Source organism: Eulemur rufifrons, chromosome 16 (assembly GCF_041146395.1).
Source record: "Eulemur rufifrons isolate Redbay chromosome 16, OSU_ERuf_1, whole genome shotgun sequence".
Lineage (NCBI taxonomy): Eukaryota > Metazoa > Chordata > Mammalia > Primates > Lemuridae > Eulemur > Eulemur rufifrons.
Window position 1 is genome coordinate 94,416,501 of NC_090998.1, and position 18,439 is coordinate 94,434,939.

At 60.5% G+C, this 18,439-nt stretch overlaps 1 protein-coding gene across 3 annotated transcripts in view; it reads left to right on the forward strand.

Annotated features, from left to right (window-relative positions):
• TBC1D22A (TBC1 domain family member 22A) overlaps positions 1-16,837 on the forward strand; it is a 335,347-nt gene extending 318,510 nt beyond the window's left edge. For all 3 annotated transcript variants that reach the window (XM_069489542.1, XM_069489544.1, XM_069489545.1), the window contains one exon: positions 16,187-16,837. In XM_069489542.1, the coding sequence (XP_069345643.1) occupies positions 16,187-16,315 (129 nt within the window). In that variant the 3' untranslated portion in view covers positions 16,316-16,837. The remainder of the gene's footprint in view (positions 1-16,186) is intronic.
• Positions 16,838-18,439: the final 1,602 nt, after the last annotated feature.

Genomic DNA, 18,439 nt, shown 5'->3' on the forward strand with positions numbered 1-18,439 from the left:
TGGTGTAGGCTGTGGTAGGTGCCCATGGTGGAGAGCCAAGGAGGAAGGGTCTGGAAGAAGGGGTGAGGAGGTCTGTGCGGGCTTCCCTTGCTGGGAAGGTTCCCTGATAGCGTAACCTGCTCACTGTGGACCCTGGGTGACCTCAGTCTCTAAGCCACAAGGATGACTTGGGCCCTTCGGGCCGGCCTCCACCTCTAGCCCCTTTGCAGTGCGAATCTCCTCTCCAGCCTCACACGCAGCCCTTCTGGAAGGAACCCCTCCCCCTCATGCTCACGCAGAAGCTGACCTTTCCGGATCCGAACCGCACTGCCTCCTTCCTCCCGGCCTCCCAGGCAGAGGAAAATCAATGTGAGAACACAGACTTGAACAACTCGGGAAATTTAATAATTTTTACAATGTATATTACAAGGAAAAATACCATTTTGCTAGTGAATCTGTGCCATCAACTTGCTGAAAGTCGATATCACCACACATGTACCTGGAGCCGTAAAAGCTCCGTCCACCGTTGGGAAAGGCCCCGGTGCCTGGGCTCCACGCGGCCCTGTGGTGGCTGCGGGGGCTGCGGGAGATTCCATGGGGCGGTGCCCTGTGGGTCACGGTGGTCACTGTGGCCTCGCTCACCTAGAAATCCCCGCCCGCCCTGGGTTGACGAGGACCCTCAGGTGAGTGAGGGGCGTAAAGCCACCCTGCCGGCCTGCGGTCGTCTGACCCTAGACACTCGCAAAAGGAAAGAGCAGCGTCACCACCTACTGGACCCTGATCTCGGCCCCAGCCCAGGGAAGGACTCCTTCGTGTCCTTTGTGTTGTGGGTGCCTGACAGTCTGGGTCTCTGTCCTGCTCTGCGATGTCCTGGCTGTTTGAGCCCTGGGCCAGAGGCATCACGTCTGGGACCCCAGTGTTCTCATCGGGGGGTGGCAGTGGCAGGGACACTCACTGGGGAGTGCCGTGTGTGTGTACATGGAAGCATGTGCAGGCTGCTAGGCTGGGCCTTCTCCGCGGGGCCTTGGCTGGCCACATGCCGCCCCACTGAGATGGTGTGGTCTCTGGTCGTGCTGGTCGTGCTGCCCAATTGCTGCTTTTTTATTCAGAAGACCTACTTGTTCTTGGTGTGCGTGCCATGCAGTGCTCCGAGGCGATGGTTACTGGTTTTAGGAAGCCAAGGCCTTTTTGTGGTCAGATCGAGTTGACCAATACGAAGTTATCTGTCAGCCATTTACCCAAAACAACGTGTTCTAAACCCAGACTGAGTCAGCACGGTCAGCTCTTCTCCTGGGGTGACAGAACCGCTGCAGCCTTCGTGGAATTCTGGGATTTCACCTGGCTCCCGGTGGCCCTGGGCCACATCGGAGCAGGCCCAAGGCGATGCCTGTCCCTCTCCCCAAGGGCTGTCCTCCACGAGTTGCGCCATCTCAGCCACTCCCCTCCTCTGTGGGGCGACACTCAACCCACGGCGCACGGTCGGGAGAGCTCTTGGCCCGGTGCCGGTGCTGGGGAGGCTCTTCCAGGTGTGTCCCCGTGTGTCCCCAAGTCCACAGAGCTGCCCTCTTGGCCACTCATGGTCGTTATCTTCTGTTATAAAATGGAAATCGTCTTAGTATTGAATGCCTTTGGCCTATTCCTAATTGTCATCTCTTTTAATACTCACAATGAGGCCCAGACATGGTGGCTCACGCCTGTAATCCCAGCACTTTGGGAGGCCAAGGCGGGAGGATCACTTGAGGCCAGGAGTTCGAGACCAACCTGGGCTACATAGCAAGAGCCTGTCTCTACAAGAAATAATAATAAATCCTCTCACAGTGAGGGAGGTGGTATTTTCCCCATTTTACAGATCTTGGCCTTGGGCCTCAGAGAGAAGGTGCTTGGCCCAGGCTGCACAGCAGAGCTGGGATGGGCGCAGGCCTCTGCGGCCCTTTCGGGGAGACACGATGCCAGTCTGTGTCACGGGAAGCTTGCTGGAGATGGGTCCCCCAGGCCGAGCTGGCCAGGCTTGGGAGAAAGGCACTGAGGCTGATCAGGACTAGAGTTGACTACCTATAACGAGAAAAGAAAAAAACATGACAGCGTACTTTGTTCTCACGTTGACGAAGGCCAGAGGTGGGCAGCTCCAGGCTGGTATAGCAGCCTAAGTGTTTTCGGGGACCGAGGCTCCCGTCTTTCTCCTCTGCTGCTCGTGGCTTCTAGTCTCAGAGTCACCTCATGACCTAAAATGGCTGCTGAAACTCTAGCAATCACATCTGTGTTCCGGACTGGCAGCAAGAAGATAAAAAGGCACCATTCCCTGCCAAGACAGCTCCTTCTAAAAGCTTTTCTTGAATTCCGCCCAGTCTTCCAAATACATCTCATATGCCAGAGCTGAGTCACCTGGCCACATCTGACTGCAAAGGGGGTCTGGAAAATGCAGTATTTTAGCTTGGGCTCGTTCCCCCATGGAGGCAACTGGAGCTCTGATCCTAAGGGACCAGGGGAAGGCGGCTGAATGGCTGTTGCTGGCACGTGGCGGTTCCTGCCGTGGTGCTCCGGGCGGAGAAGGTGGCACATGCAGTGACCTAGAGGCCAGAGAACCTGCAGGCAGGAGGGTCTGAGAGAAGGAAGCCCCGTCGGCTGGGGTGGTGGGTGCCAGGGAGAAAGAGGCGGAGAGGCAGGGGACAGGGAAGAGCCGTGGCCACCATCCAAGCCAAGGGTGACCAAGGCCAGCCAGCATGAGCCAAGGGGGAAGTGGGTGTCTAGGGGGCGTGTTTAGAAGCTGGGCCGCATTTAGGGTCTGGTGATGAGTTGAGCAGGGTTGGGGGTGGGGCCGGGTCAGGGACAGAGAAGAAGGAGAAGGAAACTGAAGAGGACTCCTGGGTTCTTGTGTTGGGGACTGGCTGGAAACTGCTTCCGGAGAGCAAGATAAGACCCGTGAGGGCCAGTGCCGCTCGGCAGGGACAGTGCCGGGTCCCACGTGGCCGTGGGGAGTGGCAGGGCCTGGGGGAAGCCCACGTGGACTGGACTGGGCCCGTGTGCCTGCTGGCCGGCAGAAGTCACCGTTGGGCCCGTCAGCACGGCAGGGTGCGCAGCTGGGAGGTGTAGGTGGGGGCAGGTGGGGCTCCAGACCACAGCCCCCTCCCTCTCGCTGCAGACACGCAGCCCTGCCGCGCGGCTGTCCCCTATGCCCCACCACTGTCCCCAGCAGCCCCTCCTCACGCGCTTGGCTCTTGGTGTCCTGGTTGGTGTAGGTCCTGCCATCGTGCTGAGGGATTCTGGGCCCATGCGAGTGACCCGTCTAACCCTCTGAGCTCTGTTTGTTGTCATCCTGGTCTTGAGTTGGCTTCTTCTCCTTGGCTGACCTTGGCTGCAGCCTTCAGTTGTCACATGCAGGGCACTGTCATGGCCCAGAAACGGCCCCCCTCTGAAATCACTACTCCCTGACTTACATTCCCTCCTTCCTTGAATATCCGAGGCCCTAGTATGGGCCCGTCCGTGTGCAGACAGTGCCTGGCCTGGCGGAGTCCAGCAGGGTGCAGGTCTGGCTCCCTGGGTCCCTTGGGAAGCTGGGGACCTGCCTGACCCTCCCTGCACCTGTCCCTTCAGCCCACCCTGCAGCTGGGAGCTGCCACCGTGTGTGGGCAGCATGGCTGGCGCTGTCCGGGCTCGGACTGCAGTCCCTTTAGACAGGGCACGGGGGCCGCTGCTCTGGGACAGGTGCGGGGTCCGGGAGGCCAGAGCACAGGCCGCAGTGGCCCCTCTGGCGATTTCCCTGAGATCAGGAGCGGGGCAGCCCCACACATGCTGGCCGCCTCTGCTGCCTCGTAGGTGGGCGCGTGGAACCGTGGGCGCCTCCTCTAGAAGCGGGCACCCTTCTCGACAGCCCAGCGGGCCTTTCCCTAGCGGTGCCCCCAGACGACGTGGCCACAGCGTCCCTGGCCCCAGACACCGCAGAGCAGGAAGTCTCCACAGATGCAGAGACCGAGTGCAAGGGTGTGCGGCGTCCTCCGCGTGCTGCTCAGAAGGCTCAGCCGCCTGCACAGATGACAGGGGGCAGCCGCCCGGTGGGCGCTCCACGCCGGCCTCGTGCTTTCAATACTGAAAGGTGTATTTCTCTTTGTAATTCCTTTCTTGGGAAAAAAATGAAATTAATTACAAGGACAGTTTAAGTCCCTGTGCCATCAGAAGGCGCGGGTATCGAGGTGTCACCTTCCGAGGGCTGTCAGCCCGGCCAGGCAGCCGCTCCGGCAGCTGCCACCCTGTCCCGGCCGGCCGTCACTGCCTTCCTATTTTTAGCCCTGGTTTGGTCCAGAACTTGACAAGATTTTCAAACTAGTAACTGAATTGTCAAAGAAATCAGTTGTCAGAGCCTGCAATCGGGCTCCCAGGCTGGCGGGAGGGAAGGAGGAAGGGGCCCTAGGGACAGCCTGGCCACCGTGGACCGGGGACCATGTTGAGGCGATCGGGGGTGTTGTCAAGCCGCACAGCCCCTCCTGGAAGGCAGTGCGGACATGGAGCACTCAAAGGACATCGCGGCGCAGGCTCTACACGTCACAGAGCAACCGCAGTCTCCCTTCCTGGGCATCGGGGTCGCACCCCGTGAATTACCGCGTGTTCCAGCGCCGGAGGACGGGGCTCGGCCAGCCCACGCCCCGAGTCAGTCTGCCTGTGCGGGGGGCGGCGCGGGCCCGGCGCAGCCTGACCTTTCTGCGTGTAGTTACTTTCATGTCTTCTGTGTATCAGGTTGTGTTCTGTATTCTCTGATCTTCTAGTTAAAAGGGCATTGAGTGTGATAGAAAGGTTAAAAATAAGATAAATAAGGATGAACTTTTCACAGGCAATTTTCTTTCCAGGGCCCCTGTGGCCCCTGCTGTGTCTGTGGCTGGCGCCTGACGCCGTGGACTGTGGCGCTCGGCCCTGGTTCATCAAGGCCCCCCCAGCCGGCCGCGCCCTGCGCCGAGCACCCTCCCTCCCAGGTGGAGCTTCCTTTCCTGGCAGACGGCCGATGGCCTTCCCGTCCCCCGGAGGGGCCAACGTCAACCACGTCATGGAAGCGCCGTCCCCAGGCGCTCACTCCGCAGGCAGCTTCCGAGGCTCCGGGCGGGGGTGAGCAGCGGCTGAGCTGGGACTGATGCCGGCCCGGGCTCCTGGCTTCCACGTGAAGACTCATTCTAAGTTCCAGGGCAGAGCAGGGACAGATGGAGTGGGACGGTCCCCTGCGAGACCTTTCTGAGAAGCAGAGTTGTGTGGGGTCAGGTTCAGGGTCCGGGGAAGGCAGCCCAGGTGGTGGGGGTGCCACAGTCTGGGCTGTCACTCATCTTCTTGAGTGGCCGTCCCTGTCTCAGACCTGCTGGGTGTGGATAACACCCCACAGGACGTGTCGTCGGGACCCGCGCCAGAGGCTCTCAGAGCAGCTGCCCCTCTCCTCCTTCCGCCCCAGGGTCCTTCCCTACCTCATAGCACACATCCTCCCGAGTGGGCTGGGTCACACGGTCACCTGATGGATTGGTGTGAGTGCCCTGCCCACCTGGCCAGCCAGTGGCCCTGCTCTCCTCTGGTCGCCCATCTCCCACCTGGGAGCCACCGCCCCCTCCCTGCTGCCGGCCGCAACCACCTGATGCTCAGCAGGCGCTGTGGGCTCCACCATCTCGTCTCTCCCTCCCGTCTCCTGGCCGCAGTCTCACGGCTGGTCCGTGAGTCCCACGGCCCTTGGAGGCCTGCGTGGCACCAGCCACTCGTGCACTATCGAGGGCTCTGTTCCGTACCTCCCTGAGGGGCAGGCAGCAGGGCTGTCCCTGCGGAAGGACAGCAGGCCGGGCGCTGGTGGCCCTGGTGTGCAGGTAACGCAGGGGCAGAGTGGCCTTGCCCGGTGCCAGGAGATGCCAGAGGTCACCTGGGGGCATTGGGGCTCTCTTCCCTGGGGGGGTGATTTATGTCTCCTTCAAGCACTCTAGGTCGCTCCTTTCACTTGGGAATTACTTCACCACCTGGGCACGCGGCACCGGAGTGACCCTGAGCACCTGTGCGCAGCCCCGGCTCCCCCAGACCTGAGCCGCTGCGGTGGCCAGACTCTCCTGTGTCCCCGCTGCTCAGGGGGCTCAGGTGGGAGGATCACTTGAGCCCGGGAGTTCCAGACCAGCCTGGGCAACATGCACGACCCCGTCTCTAAAACTGAAGGACACTCCCGCTTTCTCCACCTCTTGATTGTGCTGTTCATGACTCACACGTGTGACTTCTGACTCCTGACTTCACGCAACATTGTCTCTGACAGTTCTGCATCCTTTGAACTTCACAGACGGTGTCGTCTGGCACGGGCCTGCATGCGGACGGCAGCTGTGGTGGCTGTGCTGGGCCGTCCTCACTGCTGCTTGGGTGGCCATGTGCTCCTGCCGCCCCCCTCGCCCATTCTGTGCTGCGGTGGCCCTTCCCACGTGCACCCCACGGCTCAGCCAGCGGGTGGGGCGTGCCGGCGTGACCGCTGCCCTTCTGGGTTCCACAGCTCGCTGACCCCGCCCTGGGAGGCTCCGAGTCTGTGTGAGGCGGGTGGCTCGGCTCCCGGCCCCACCTTCCCTGCAGAGGGCCGGGCAGGGCTCGTGCCTCGCGGCAGCCGGGGCAGTGACCATCTGCAGGGGTCCCAGCTCGGGGTCAGGGAACCTCTGCAAGTCACCCGTCCTCTAAGCCCTTGTGCTCTCTTTCACGTTAATGTATCACCAGTGACCCCTGCACGCTGGGTGTGGTGGGCTGACCTGGGTGCTCCAGGCAGCAGCTTGGCACCTGGGTGAGCGCTGGGCTCTTGGCTGGGCCTGCCCCGCCCTTCACCCTCCGGCCTGCAGCTGTGCCCTGCCTCACCTGTTCCCTGTGCCAACCCCTGCTCCCTCTGCCCGTCGTTCCCCACCCCACCCCTGCTCCCCTCCTCACCCCCGCCACCCTCACCTCTACCTCCTCATCCCCACCCCTGCTCCCCACCCCACCCCTGCACCGTCATCCCTGTATCCCCCATCTCTGAGCTTCCCACCCTGCACCATGCACCTCCCCTGTCAGGGCCTTCCCAGGGGGCTGCAATCTGGGGTCAGGGCTGAGGCTCCCCCATCCCCCCGACCTGGTGTCCAGTACGGCTGCAGCCGGCTCGCAGTGTTTGCTGACTTGTGTTGTTGACATCACTAGGAACTTAGAGAAATTGGCGCTACGTGACCCAGACTCTTTTAAGCACATCGAGCACAGTAGCAACAAAACGCTTTACGGAAATCTCAGGGCGAAGGAGGTTGTAAGAGGATTCTTTGCTGTGAAGAGAGAGATCACTCTCGTTTGTCTTGGATCAGAACGGGGCCCTCCGCACCGGGACAAGAAGGGAAGGAGGGGGAGAGGAGAGGGGTGGCCAGGGCGAGGGAGACTGCGGCCCGGCGGGCATGGCCCTGTCTGGGAAGCAGGTCTGGGCCCCATGGTCCCCGGCGTGTTCTGGGCACGGATCCCGGCTGGCCCTCTGCACAGCACCAGGGCAGGCCACGCCCTCCCCGTTCCCGCGTGTGGAAACAGGGCGGAGAAGCCCACCTTCCCCGACCCCATCGCAGGGGCTTCCAGGCGTGCTGGGACCACACAGCCCCAGCTTCCCGGGCCGGGTGGGTGCCTGTCCCGGGGCCGTGGACGGGACAGAGGAAGATGGCACCTTGGGGTCTGTCCTCCTGCCTCAGACCAGAGGGGACCTGCCCATGGCTGCACAGCCCCCACATCTCAGGGCAGGGCCTGCTCCAGAAAGGAGCACGACAGACGTGGGTCCCCTCAACAGACGTGGGTCCCCTCGCCCCACGCTGCGCCCTAAACACCAGAGACACCACACAGCACACGCACCTCCCATGTACACACACACCACACAGCACACGCACCTCCCACGTACACACACCACACAGCACACACTGTGCACCTCACACCATACACATGCAAACCACGCATGACTCACACACATCACAGACGTACGCACATACCTTCTGTACACACACTTGCCACACATGCCACACCCCTACACATACACCACTTATCACACATGCTGCACACCACACACACCACACAGCACACGTACCTCCCACGTACACAGACCACACAGCACACACCGTGCACCTCACACCATACACACGCAAATCACACACGACTCACACATCAAAGATGTACACACATACCTTCCGTACACACACTTGCCACACATACCATACCACACACACCACATACATGCACCACACACCACCTGTACACATACCACACACAGCACAAATGCCATATACACACTACACACACCACATACCACATACACACACCACACACTACATACGCACTGTAAACACCACATACACACTACACACACCACATAAAACACACATCACACACCACACACATCATGCACCACATGTACCCCCCACACACGACGCACACACCACACATACACTGGCCACACACCCCCCTCAGGCTGAGGAGGGACGACCACCGGACACCTCTCACTCCCACGGCTGGCCCTTCCCCCCAGAAGGCCGGCTGCGGTGCTCAGCCAACATGCTCTGTGCGTGTGCTCGGAACCCGGCGTGGGGAGGAGGTGGCTCCCAGCGCCTCTGTGAGCACAGCAGAAGCTGCCTGACCAAGGACATAAGTGTCCCCTCAGAGGGAGCCGGAGTGTGAACACGCAGCAGGTGCCCGAGGTCCCGTGTGCGGTGTTCCGGTTGCAGAGCATTGTGGGGGCCGCCGCTCCTCACCACGCGCTGGTGCCCAAGTTTACACGGCTGGGCCTGGGGAGGAGGGGCCTTGCGGGCAGCGCTGCCATTGGACTTGCCCAGCTGGGGCCCCCGGGCCAGACCCTGCTGTCCCCACAGAATCATGCAGCCGCCCAGCACCGTCTGCTTGGGAGAAGGGGACGCCGTTGTCTTGGTTGGCGGGTGTGGGTTTGTGTGCGGCTGCGGGAGCTGGTGTGTCTGCAGCCCTGAGCAGCTGGGCCCGGGGCCTCCCCAGCTGTGCTGCCCCCAGGACCCCTGGGTCTTCCAGGCCTGCGCCTCCCCCTGCCCCGCCCTCTCCACCAGCCCTCTTTGGACCCCGTGACAGTTTTAAGTATGAAATGCAGGGTTTCCACTGGAGCAGTGCCGTTACTTCACTGTTGTGGAACAGTCTGGAATCTGAATGTTTCAGTCATTTACATCTTGACCTGTTCTCTGCGGTTCTTCCACGTGCCTCCACTTGACAAGAGCACGCCACGGGACGGAGGCTGCAAAGGGATGGAGTGTCCCCACAGGGAAGCAAAGAGTGGGCGTGAGATCCCAGGCAGAAGAGCCCACGGCTGCCCTGCCCTCCCCCGCACGGCCTCTGTGGGTTTGGGGCCCTGCACAGCCCCCGAGCACCAGACCGTCCTCTGGGTTTGCGGGTGGACCACGGGGCCTCCGCTGCTCCCTGGGCCATTTTTCAGTTCCAGAAACTTTCTGGCTTCCAGGGTGTGGGGGAGAAGGGGAGGCAGCCTGACCCCCCACAACACGTGCTGGTCAGGCCCTCCCTCCTGTCGGCCCTGGGGCACGAGGTGACCATGGAGAGAGCCACCAGTCCTGCTGGGGCTGGAGCACTGCCAGGAAAACCTTCTAGAAGGGGATGGTGCCTGGATTACCTTTTAGAAATTGAAATAATGTTTTCCATACATCCCACTGCAAACACATTTTGGAAAACAGAATGTTAAAGAAGAGAAATAGAGGACACCCACCCCCTGAGCCCCCTCCGCCTGGCTGGCCGCTGCCGGGTGGTCCGTCGTCCGCATCCTGCCCACTGCATGGCCACGCGTGTCCCAGTGTCATGGATGCTGTGCTTCCCACGTAGCTGCTCCCTCATTGTCTCACTGGCCACCACGCGCAGAGGAGTTTTCAGTAGCATTATGTGTTTTCAGCAACATATTTTTAAACTGCTAAATAAATAAACATCCCATCGTATGGATGTACCAAAATTTCTTTCACAGATGCAAGCAGAGTTGGCCTTTCCCCCCCAACATTTTGCTGTGAAAAAGTTAAAATACAGAAAAGCTGAACGCATAATTCAGTGGACACCACCTAGATTTAGCAGTTGGTGCCATTTTCCATGTTTGCTTGATTGACCTGTAGCAAGTGGCTGGGGGTTTGGGTGAGCCACTGGGAGGTGAGTTGCAGAGACCAGCACCTTTGCCGCCCGCCGACCACGCGGCCTTGGGGAAGGGCCCTCTGCACGAGCACAGACTGTGGGCACCGTGTGGCACTAATGCGGCTTCTCTGGTGTCATTTAGTCCCGGGGCCCTTTGGACTTCCCTGGCTGTTCCCAGACCTCCATTTGACAACCGATCTCTCCAGGAGAGCAGGCTGTGCGACCTGTGCGTGTTCGCCAGGCTCGCCAGTGCCAGATAGAGTCTCCGGGTGGCCGTCCGCACGTCCTGCTTGTGGTGGCAGCCGAGCATCTTGTCATCTGTTTAAGGACCAGTTGGCCTGCTTCTTCTGTAAACCTTCTGTTCATGTCCTCTGCCAATTTCTTTCAGGATTTTGGTCCTTTTTTCTCATTTCCAGAGCTCTTTCTACACTAAAGCCAGCGTCCCTTCTTCCCTGATAAAAATTACAAGTGTTTTTCTTCCAATTTTTCATTTGTCTTATATATGATACATATCATATGATACGTATCATAAAGTCAATATGATACATATTATATGTACATATTATTGTATTTTCTTCATTTGAAAGATTTTTTAAAAGTTTTTATGTGTTAAATTTATCCATCTTTTATTACTTGTGGGCTTGGAGTCATGTTAAAAAGGCTTCCCCACTTCTAAGTTATAAAAGAGCTCGGCCGTGTTTTCCCCTGGTACTCGCATGTTCTCACTTCTGCATTCGCTCTCACATCCACCTGGAGTTCACTGCAGCGTGTGGTATGAGGTAGGGGTGTAGTCTCATCTTTTCCAGAATGATTCTCCATTTCCCAGCACATTGCTATGCGCCCTGCGTATACCAGCGTGCATTTAGCCACTTACCTCTGAGGACGTTGAGGTTTTCTTTCCTTTGGCTGTCGACAGCGGCGCACTGATGGTTCCTTTCTGCATTAACCTTTACCCAAACCTCAAGAATGTTCTCCAGGCACATTCCTAGTAGTGGGATTACGGAGCCCAGTGTTGGAACTTTCTGTGGTCTCGCTGTGCGGGCCCTCCCTGAGGGCAGGATTTACACCTGCGTGCCAGGTGTCTGAGGGTTTCAGGTCATAAATCACACCGTGTCCACAGCCAGCCCGTGGGTCCACCCCAGGCCCTGACGCTGCTCCCCGGAAATGCCCTTTCGGACTCTAGACCAAAGTTCATAATTAGGTCGGTGACAGCCCAGGGCCCCTGCAGGAAGACGGCCTTATTCTTTTGGGCAGTGACATCCTCAAGGGTCATGCCCTCCCTGGTACACGGCAGCAGCCCCCACACCAGCAGCAGAGCCTCAGCCTGCTCCCCCGGGTGCCGCTGTGCTGGGGCCTGGCCGGCTGCACACAGACCCGAGGCCTCCAGGCCACGCTGAGGGTGGGGCACAGCGTGACGTTCAGTGTCATGGAGGGTGTGCGGTGGGGTAGGAACCCCCTCGTCGGAGGCTGCTCTAGTGCATCACAGGACAAGCAGCGAGCTCCACCAGCTGCCTTGGACGGGGCCCTGTGGCGCCTCCGTCGCTAACTTGAAATCCTGTTTGACAAGACCTGTGTACTCAGGGGTGGGTCTTGGTAAGGAATGATTTGGGGACACTCATTGCCGTGAATGTCCGGGGTGGTCCCGGCAGCCAAGGTTGGGGTCCGCGGGTTCACTGGGAGTGAGGGCCGGCTCGCGGGCTGGGCCTGCTGGGCGGCGGTGGGTTTCCTCAGCTGCACGCCTGGCGGGCACGGGCGGAGTGCGCTTCCGCAGCAGCCCGGGGTGTCCAGGTGCTGGTCCCCGCTGCTCTCGCTGCGGACACGGCTGTCCCTCGGCCACGGAGAGCTCCTGCTCTCATTGCCTGATGTGGAGTATCAATGTTGAATTAGGAATTTCACAACCCCAATGGAGGCCCAGGAGGAAGGAAGCGCCTCGGTCAGAACTCACAGGGGCCGGGCACAGTGCAGGGTCGGACACAACCTGCAGTTTACCAGGGCTCCCCCCGCCTGGCAGAACGGCCACAGGCAACTCTTTTTTGCTATAACCTGATCCCAGTTACTCTTTTTCTTTCATCTTACACCCGTACTTAACAAGATGTGTCGAATATGGATTCAAACCCCGGCAGGTCCCGCGCGGGAGGGTACGACGGGCACGTCCTCTACTGTCTGGCGGAAGGACCTGCGGGCTGGGGCAGGAACACTGACCCTCGTCCCCCATGGCGTGGGGTCCGTGGAGACCGTTCTCAGTTGGAAATGGGCACGGCAGTGCGGAGGGGAGGGGAGACGGCCCTGTCGGGGGGCAGAGGGCATGCGAGGCCGGGCGCCCCGCAGCTGAGTATAGGGGTGGACCCCAGCGCAGGCAGGCCTTTGTTCTGATTCCGGCCTGGGGCCCCCCAGACTTCATTTTCTGCTCTGTGCAGTGTGACCGTCACTCCGTGGTTGTGCCAGGGCTCGTCATCGCTGGGGCCAGGCGACCCCTGCGTGCCCAGCGCTGCCCTCCCCCCGGCCTGTGCGGGGCTCCCCTGCCCCCTCGGAGCAGGCGCTGGCCACTGGTCCAGGGCCCACAGGAAAGACAGGACAATGGTCGTGAGGATGACGAGACATGGGGCAGGTTCCCAGGGCCCTTGTTCCTCGCGGCTCTGTTACAGCCCTGCCAGCCTGGGCGGCTCCCTTCCTGCCCACTCCTCACAGGCCGGGGGCCGGGCTGCAGCTGCCTGTGCTCTGCCCGCCCCCGCTGCCCCCACTGCGGCTCAGGGAGTGGGGCGGCCCCTGCGTGTGCGAGTCTCCCGGCCCCTCCGAGCCGGGTTTCCTCACCTGAGAGACCGCGGGGCGGGAGAGAAGCCCGCGGGGCGGCCTGGCAGGAGCCCCGCGCTGCTGCCCCCCGAGACCCCGGGCACCCCAGCGGCCTCCCCAGGTGGCGCCCGGCCTCCCTTCCACAGGTCACCGGGCCCCTGACGGCTCCACAGGGGCGGTGGTTTTCTCGCCAAGCTGCACAAATTGAGCGTCAGGGGCGGATGGAAAAGTGAATTAAACCAATTAACCCCGCTACCTGCTTTGTGTGTCAACGTGGTGGCTCCCGCTTCATCTCTCCCAGTGAAGGGAAGGAAGTAATAAGAGTCGGCAAACGGCCCCTTTTAGCCCCATCGTGATTAATTTATTCATCTTTGCGTGTTGGCAATTTGTAAACTTCTGACTCGAGCAGCTTCTAAACGGACCTCTGTGCTCTCCGCTGTGCGGGGGAGCAGGTGCTGCCAGGCTGCCACCGCGTCCCGGCCCTCCCTGCGCCTGGGGACGGAGGGGACGCTCGCCGGTGCGGGGGACGGGCCCCAGCGGGCGGGAGGACAGGGGGTATGACAGCACAGTGCCGTCCAGTGGGAATAGGACACCAGCCCCAGGATGTGAAAACGCAAAATAGAACCAAACAGAAAAGCCAGATGTCATTCACTTCAGTAAAATATTTTATTTAATCCAGCACATCCAAAATACTGGCATTTGAACCTGTAATCCATATAAAAAATATTAAAGAAGTGTTTTACATTCTTTTGTTCCTACTAAGTTTTCAAAAGCCACGGTGTGCTCTGCGGGAACAGCGGTCTCGGCTGGGACTCTTGGCCCCTACGCTCCACGGCCCCCATGACCGTGGCTCACAGCCTGGGAAGGTGACATCTGGGGTGTGATGTTCCCGGAGCTCCCCAGGTGGTGAGGACACGGGGTCAGGGCTGAGAACACCGAGCTCAAGACCACACAGGTGGGGACCAGTTCCATCACTTGTGACCGCAAACCCTTTGGAAAGGACCGTTGCAGACATTAGGTGTCAACCAGGAGGATTCTGGGAGCACAGGCCAGTGGAGAGAGGCTGGGGCTCTGCTGCAGTGGGGGGGGGGGGCCGTGGACAAGGGCGGAAAAGAATCGCAGATCTCACTGGTCTTTGACTTGTTACGCCGTTGGTGCTGTGAGCAAAGCCTTCCTAAAGTGAAGGTTAAAAACGCAAGTGCCGTCCGCAGTTCCCTGTCCCGGCCCCACCCTCTACTCATGCAGCGCAGAGTCATCCCCGGGAGAGCCGGGTCCCCTTGCGTGTGGCCGAGTGACGGCTCCATGAGCTACGGCGCCTTTACCTGCACCACGTGGGCGGCGCAGAGCAGCTCTCGGCTGACAAATGTGCCGTGGTTCCCAGAGAGGGGACACCTCTGCCAGTGCGTAAATAAGACAAGCCTTTTTAAGAAAGAAATCTGTATTTCAGGACGTGTTTGGCTGTGTTCTTTGCCTCCTGTAAAGGTCACCCGGATAGATTTTTCCTTCCTTAGCATTGCAGGCTGCGAAGACCTGGGCATTTCTATTCTCCCTCCATCCAGTGAACCTGGGGGACTAGATTAGATTCTGAAATTGAGTGTGCAGTGGAGTCGGTGCGTTGCCGTAATGGGCGGGGATTGCCTCTCACCTTGCGAGTGGCGAGGTCATGATAATATGAAGCGAAGTGGATTAAAAATAAAACCAAAGGTATTTATTTATGACCTGCTCAGAATTGGATTGGCATCCGTGTGCGCTGCGTCTAATGGTGAAAGACAGCAGATTGATGTTGACGTGTCCCTGGGGACTTTTTGCCAGTGAAATTTGCTCCGTGAATTCAATTTAAAGGCCCACAGAAAGTATCCAAAATGCAAAAGGAAATGGAATTGCGGGAAGGGGATGGACGCCCAGCAACAGCAAAGCAACGATTAGAGGAGAGTCCTGGTCTGTGACTCCGTGATACGGGCTCGGGAGTACGGCGCGGGGACGGCCACGCGCTCTGAATCAGCGAGGGGCCCGGCCGCCTTCCCGACCTCTGGGTGTGACTCTGTGTGACATGAGTGGGAGCAGTAGGAGCCTGCAGGTGGCCCCGGAGGGTCCAGGGGCCGCACTCTCTAGGACCATGGCCTGGCGGGGCCATCGGAGCGCGGTGGTCATGTGAGGGCCCCCAAGTATCACCTCTGTGCCCCAGGGCCCCGCACTTTCCTTCCCGGTACCTGCCTCGGTCACATTCGGTCACCGTCCTTCAGTGTCCAGCTCCCTGCTTCTAAACCATGAGCTCCGGAGACTGTCCTTTGTGTGTCTTGCAGGGGTGACTCAGTGCCCCCCAGACCACCCAGGTGGGGACATGGCCCACTGAGGCCTGTGGGGGGAGCAGGGGACTCCAGCACGGAGTGCTCCGTAGCAGAGCTGCTCTCCCTGGAACAACGGGAGTTGAGTGAGTGACAGTCACAGGCACTCACTGGTGTGTGCCCACGCCTGAGTGCCCAGTGTGTGCCCACTGAGTATGTGACTGGTGTGCCCAGTGTGTGCCATCGGGTGTGTGCCTGGTGTGGCCTGCATGTCCAGTGTGTGCCCACCCAGCGTGCCCACGTGATGCCGGGTGCTGGGTATGCGCTGGCCTCCTTCATGTTCCCAGTCTGCCCAGCAGCTCCGACCGGCGGGAACTGGTGCCCGTTTGCAGAGGAGGAAGTGGGGTCTCCGAGGGTGCAGCCGTCGACCCAGGGTGCTCAGCTAGACCTCGAAGGTGAAGCCGGGCTGGTTGGAGCCAGCACCCACCTGCTGGGCCTGGTGCCTCCTGTATGAGGCAGGTGTTAGGGGGCCGGGCTGGGCTATGACGTGCTCCTGGGCTCTCAGGGCTGGTTCTGCTCTGTGGTCCTTGCACGCTCGTGCTCCAGCCACTGACTATGCTGGTGCCCAGGGGTGTCGCCTGATGCAGAGGACTCTATGCCTAGGGGCAGTTCTGGGGGCAGCGGGGCCTTGTTTCCCGGGCTAGGAGAGGCTGTGGGGAGTGGGAAGCACCCGGGTGGAGGCGGCAGACCTGCAGCCAGGCCCTGGGGAGCCAGGTCTCCCGTAGGGGGTGTGGGATTCAGTCAGATGAAGTGCTGGGGGCCCTGCCTCGGCGTCTGCTCAGATGCCAGGACCAGGCCGCAGCCCAGGGCCCTGCCGGGGTCCCGTGGGGAGCAGCTGCTGCCAGGGGCAGCCACGACTGGGTGCATTTCCCAGGGTCCCCGCTGCAGGGTCCCCGGTCTGCAGCCTCCCCCCGCTGTGGGTCACCTCCTCTGACCTGGGCCTGTCTCTGTCTCCCCAGGAGCTGCTGCTCTTCCTCCAGAACCTGCCCACGGCCCACTGGGACGACGAAGACATCAGCCTGCTGCTGGCTGACGCGTACCGCCTCAAGTTTGCCTTCGCGGACGCCCCCAATCACTATAAGAAATGAGCCTGGGCCCGTTCGCAGCAGGCCTCACCGTCCTTCCCGGGCGGCGCCCCACCCCTGCCCGGCTGGCGCAGGCCCTCACGCCAGTCCTGGGACGAGGAAGAGCCTTGTGGGCAGCCCTGCCCTCCAGGGGAGCTTGCCAGGATGGGTCCCCAGACTTGGTCCAGGGCTGGCGAGGACGGGCGGCCTCTGTTCCCTGAGATACCAAAGAGAGCCAGGGGAGGGTCCTGGCTTCTGGGGCCAGCTGTGGGTGGAGAGTCCCCCTTGCCCTCCCCGGGAGCATCCTTGCCAAATGACCGCCTGCGGGAACCCCCAGCCCGGGCAGCCTGAGAGGCAGAGGCCTGTTGCCTGGGGCCCAGGCCAGAGTGAGGTGGTAGCCATCTCACACCTACTTCGAAATGCAAAATTTCTATTCTGTTGCGTGAAAGAGAATAAAGTACAGAGCAGACAACATGCAGACTAAGGAGCCGCTGCACTAGCCTGGGTCTCTGCTCCCAAGAGCCTCTCACGCCGGCCGTGTTCCTGTGGCCGCCAGCCTGGCACTTGGGGGTGTCTCTTGCCCACTGGGTCTGAGCTTGGCTAGGAAGCCGACGGCAAGAGCCGAGCCCTGAGCCCGCCGAGCTCCCGGGAGGCCGTGGGACAGGAGGCCTCTCGCATTCCTGGCTTTCCCTGTCTGACCTCTTTTTTTTTTTTTTTGAGACAAAGTCTCACTCTGTTGCCTGGGCTAGAGTGCCGTGCCGTGGTGTCAGCCTCGCTCACAGCAACCTCAAACTCCTGGGCTCAAGCGAGTCTCCTGCCTCAGCCTTCCCAGTAGCTGGGACTACAGGTGTGTGCCACCATGCGCGGCTAATTTTTTTGTATATATATTTTTAGTTGTTGGGCTAATTTCTTTCTATTTTTTTAGTAGAGACGGGGTCTCGCTCTTGCTCAGGCTGGTCTCCAACTCCTGAGCTCAAACGATCCACCCGCCTCAGTCTCCCCGAGTGCTAGGATTACAGGCGTGAGCTGTCTGACCTCTTTTAAAAGAGAGAGCCCCCCCACCCCCCAGCAGTCCAGGTCAAACCACCCACCACGAGGTCGGGGCTGTCCTCAGACAGGAGCCCCCAGTCAGGCAGGGGCTCGCGGCCCTGTGACCAAAGCCCTGAGCGATGTGCTTTTCCCACCGCGGCAAAGCTGCTCAGGGACGCGGGGTGCAGTGTGGCCCTGCTGCGGCCCCCACCCCCTCGCCAGCCCTGCAGGCATGTCAGAGACCCGACTGCTGCCTCTGCTGTGCGTTGGTTCCCGGGCTCCAAGTGCAGAAGGGCCCAGACCCAGGCCCTGCCCGCGGCTCTGTTGGGGCTGGATTTGCTGTTCCAGGGGCTTTGGGACCGGCTTTCGCACATCCCCCATCTGTGTCACGGGCCACATGGCACTGGGGACATGGACACCCCTGTGGGTGGGGTCACAGCCACAGCCTCTCTGATGCCTGAGCCCACAGCAGGCTCAGGTCCTCAGTGGCCACCTCTGACCCCCTCTCGACTGGTCTGTCCCTCCTCCGGGAGCAGCCGAGCCCCGCCGAGGCACAGGCCACTGCCAGAGCCTGTGGAGTGTGTAGACGTGTGTGATGTGTGTGTATCTTGCTTCTATTAAAAACATCTGGGGTCACCACATCTGGCATGGAAATTAGCACAAAATACTGTGCAAATGTCAGATGCTCCCACATCAGCGGCAGGGCCCGGCTTGCCTTAGACAGACGGAGCGTGCCCCCCCGCCTGCCACCCCCCACCCCACCCCGCCGGGGCCGGGGCCCCTCTCAGACCAGCCGCGCCGCCCCGCTCCCCATCTGCCCTTTTCTGGATGGGGACCCAGTGACAGTGGCTCTGTGTGCGAGAAGCCCCTTCCCACTCGGCCATTATCCACGCTGGGAGCTTCCCCTTCTGTCCCTCACGCTGCACAGCCAGAACGCTGGGACACAAGCCACGTGCCTCTTGAGGCAGTTTGTTTCTCAGACAGGAAGGACCGCGAAGTTGGAGCGAGTGCTGCGTGTGTTTTCATGCGTGTAAAGGCCAGGACTGAACGTGCGGGTGTCGGCCACAGGCCCTGGGTCCAGCAGTCGGTCTGGATGCGATGTGCTGACACCCTGGAATG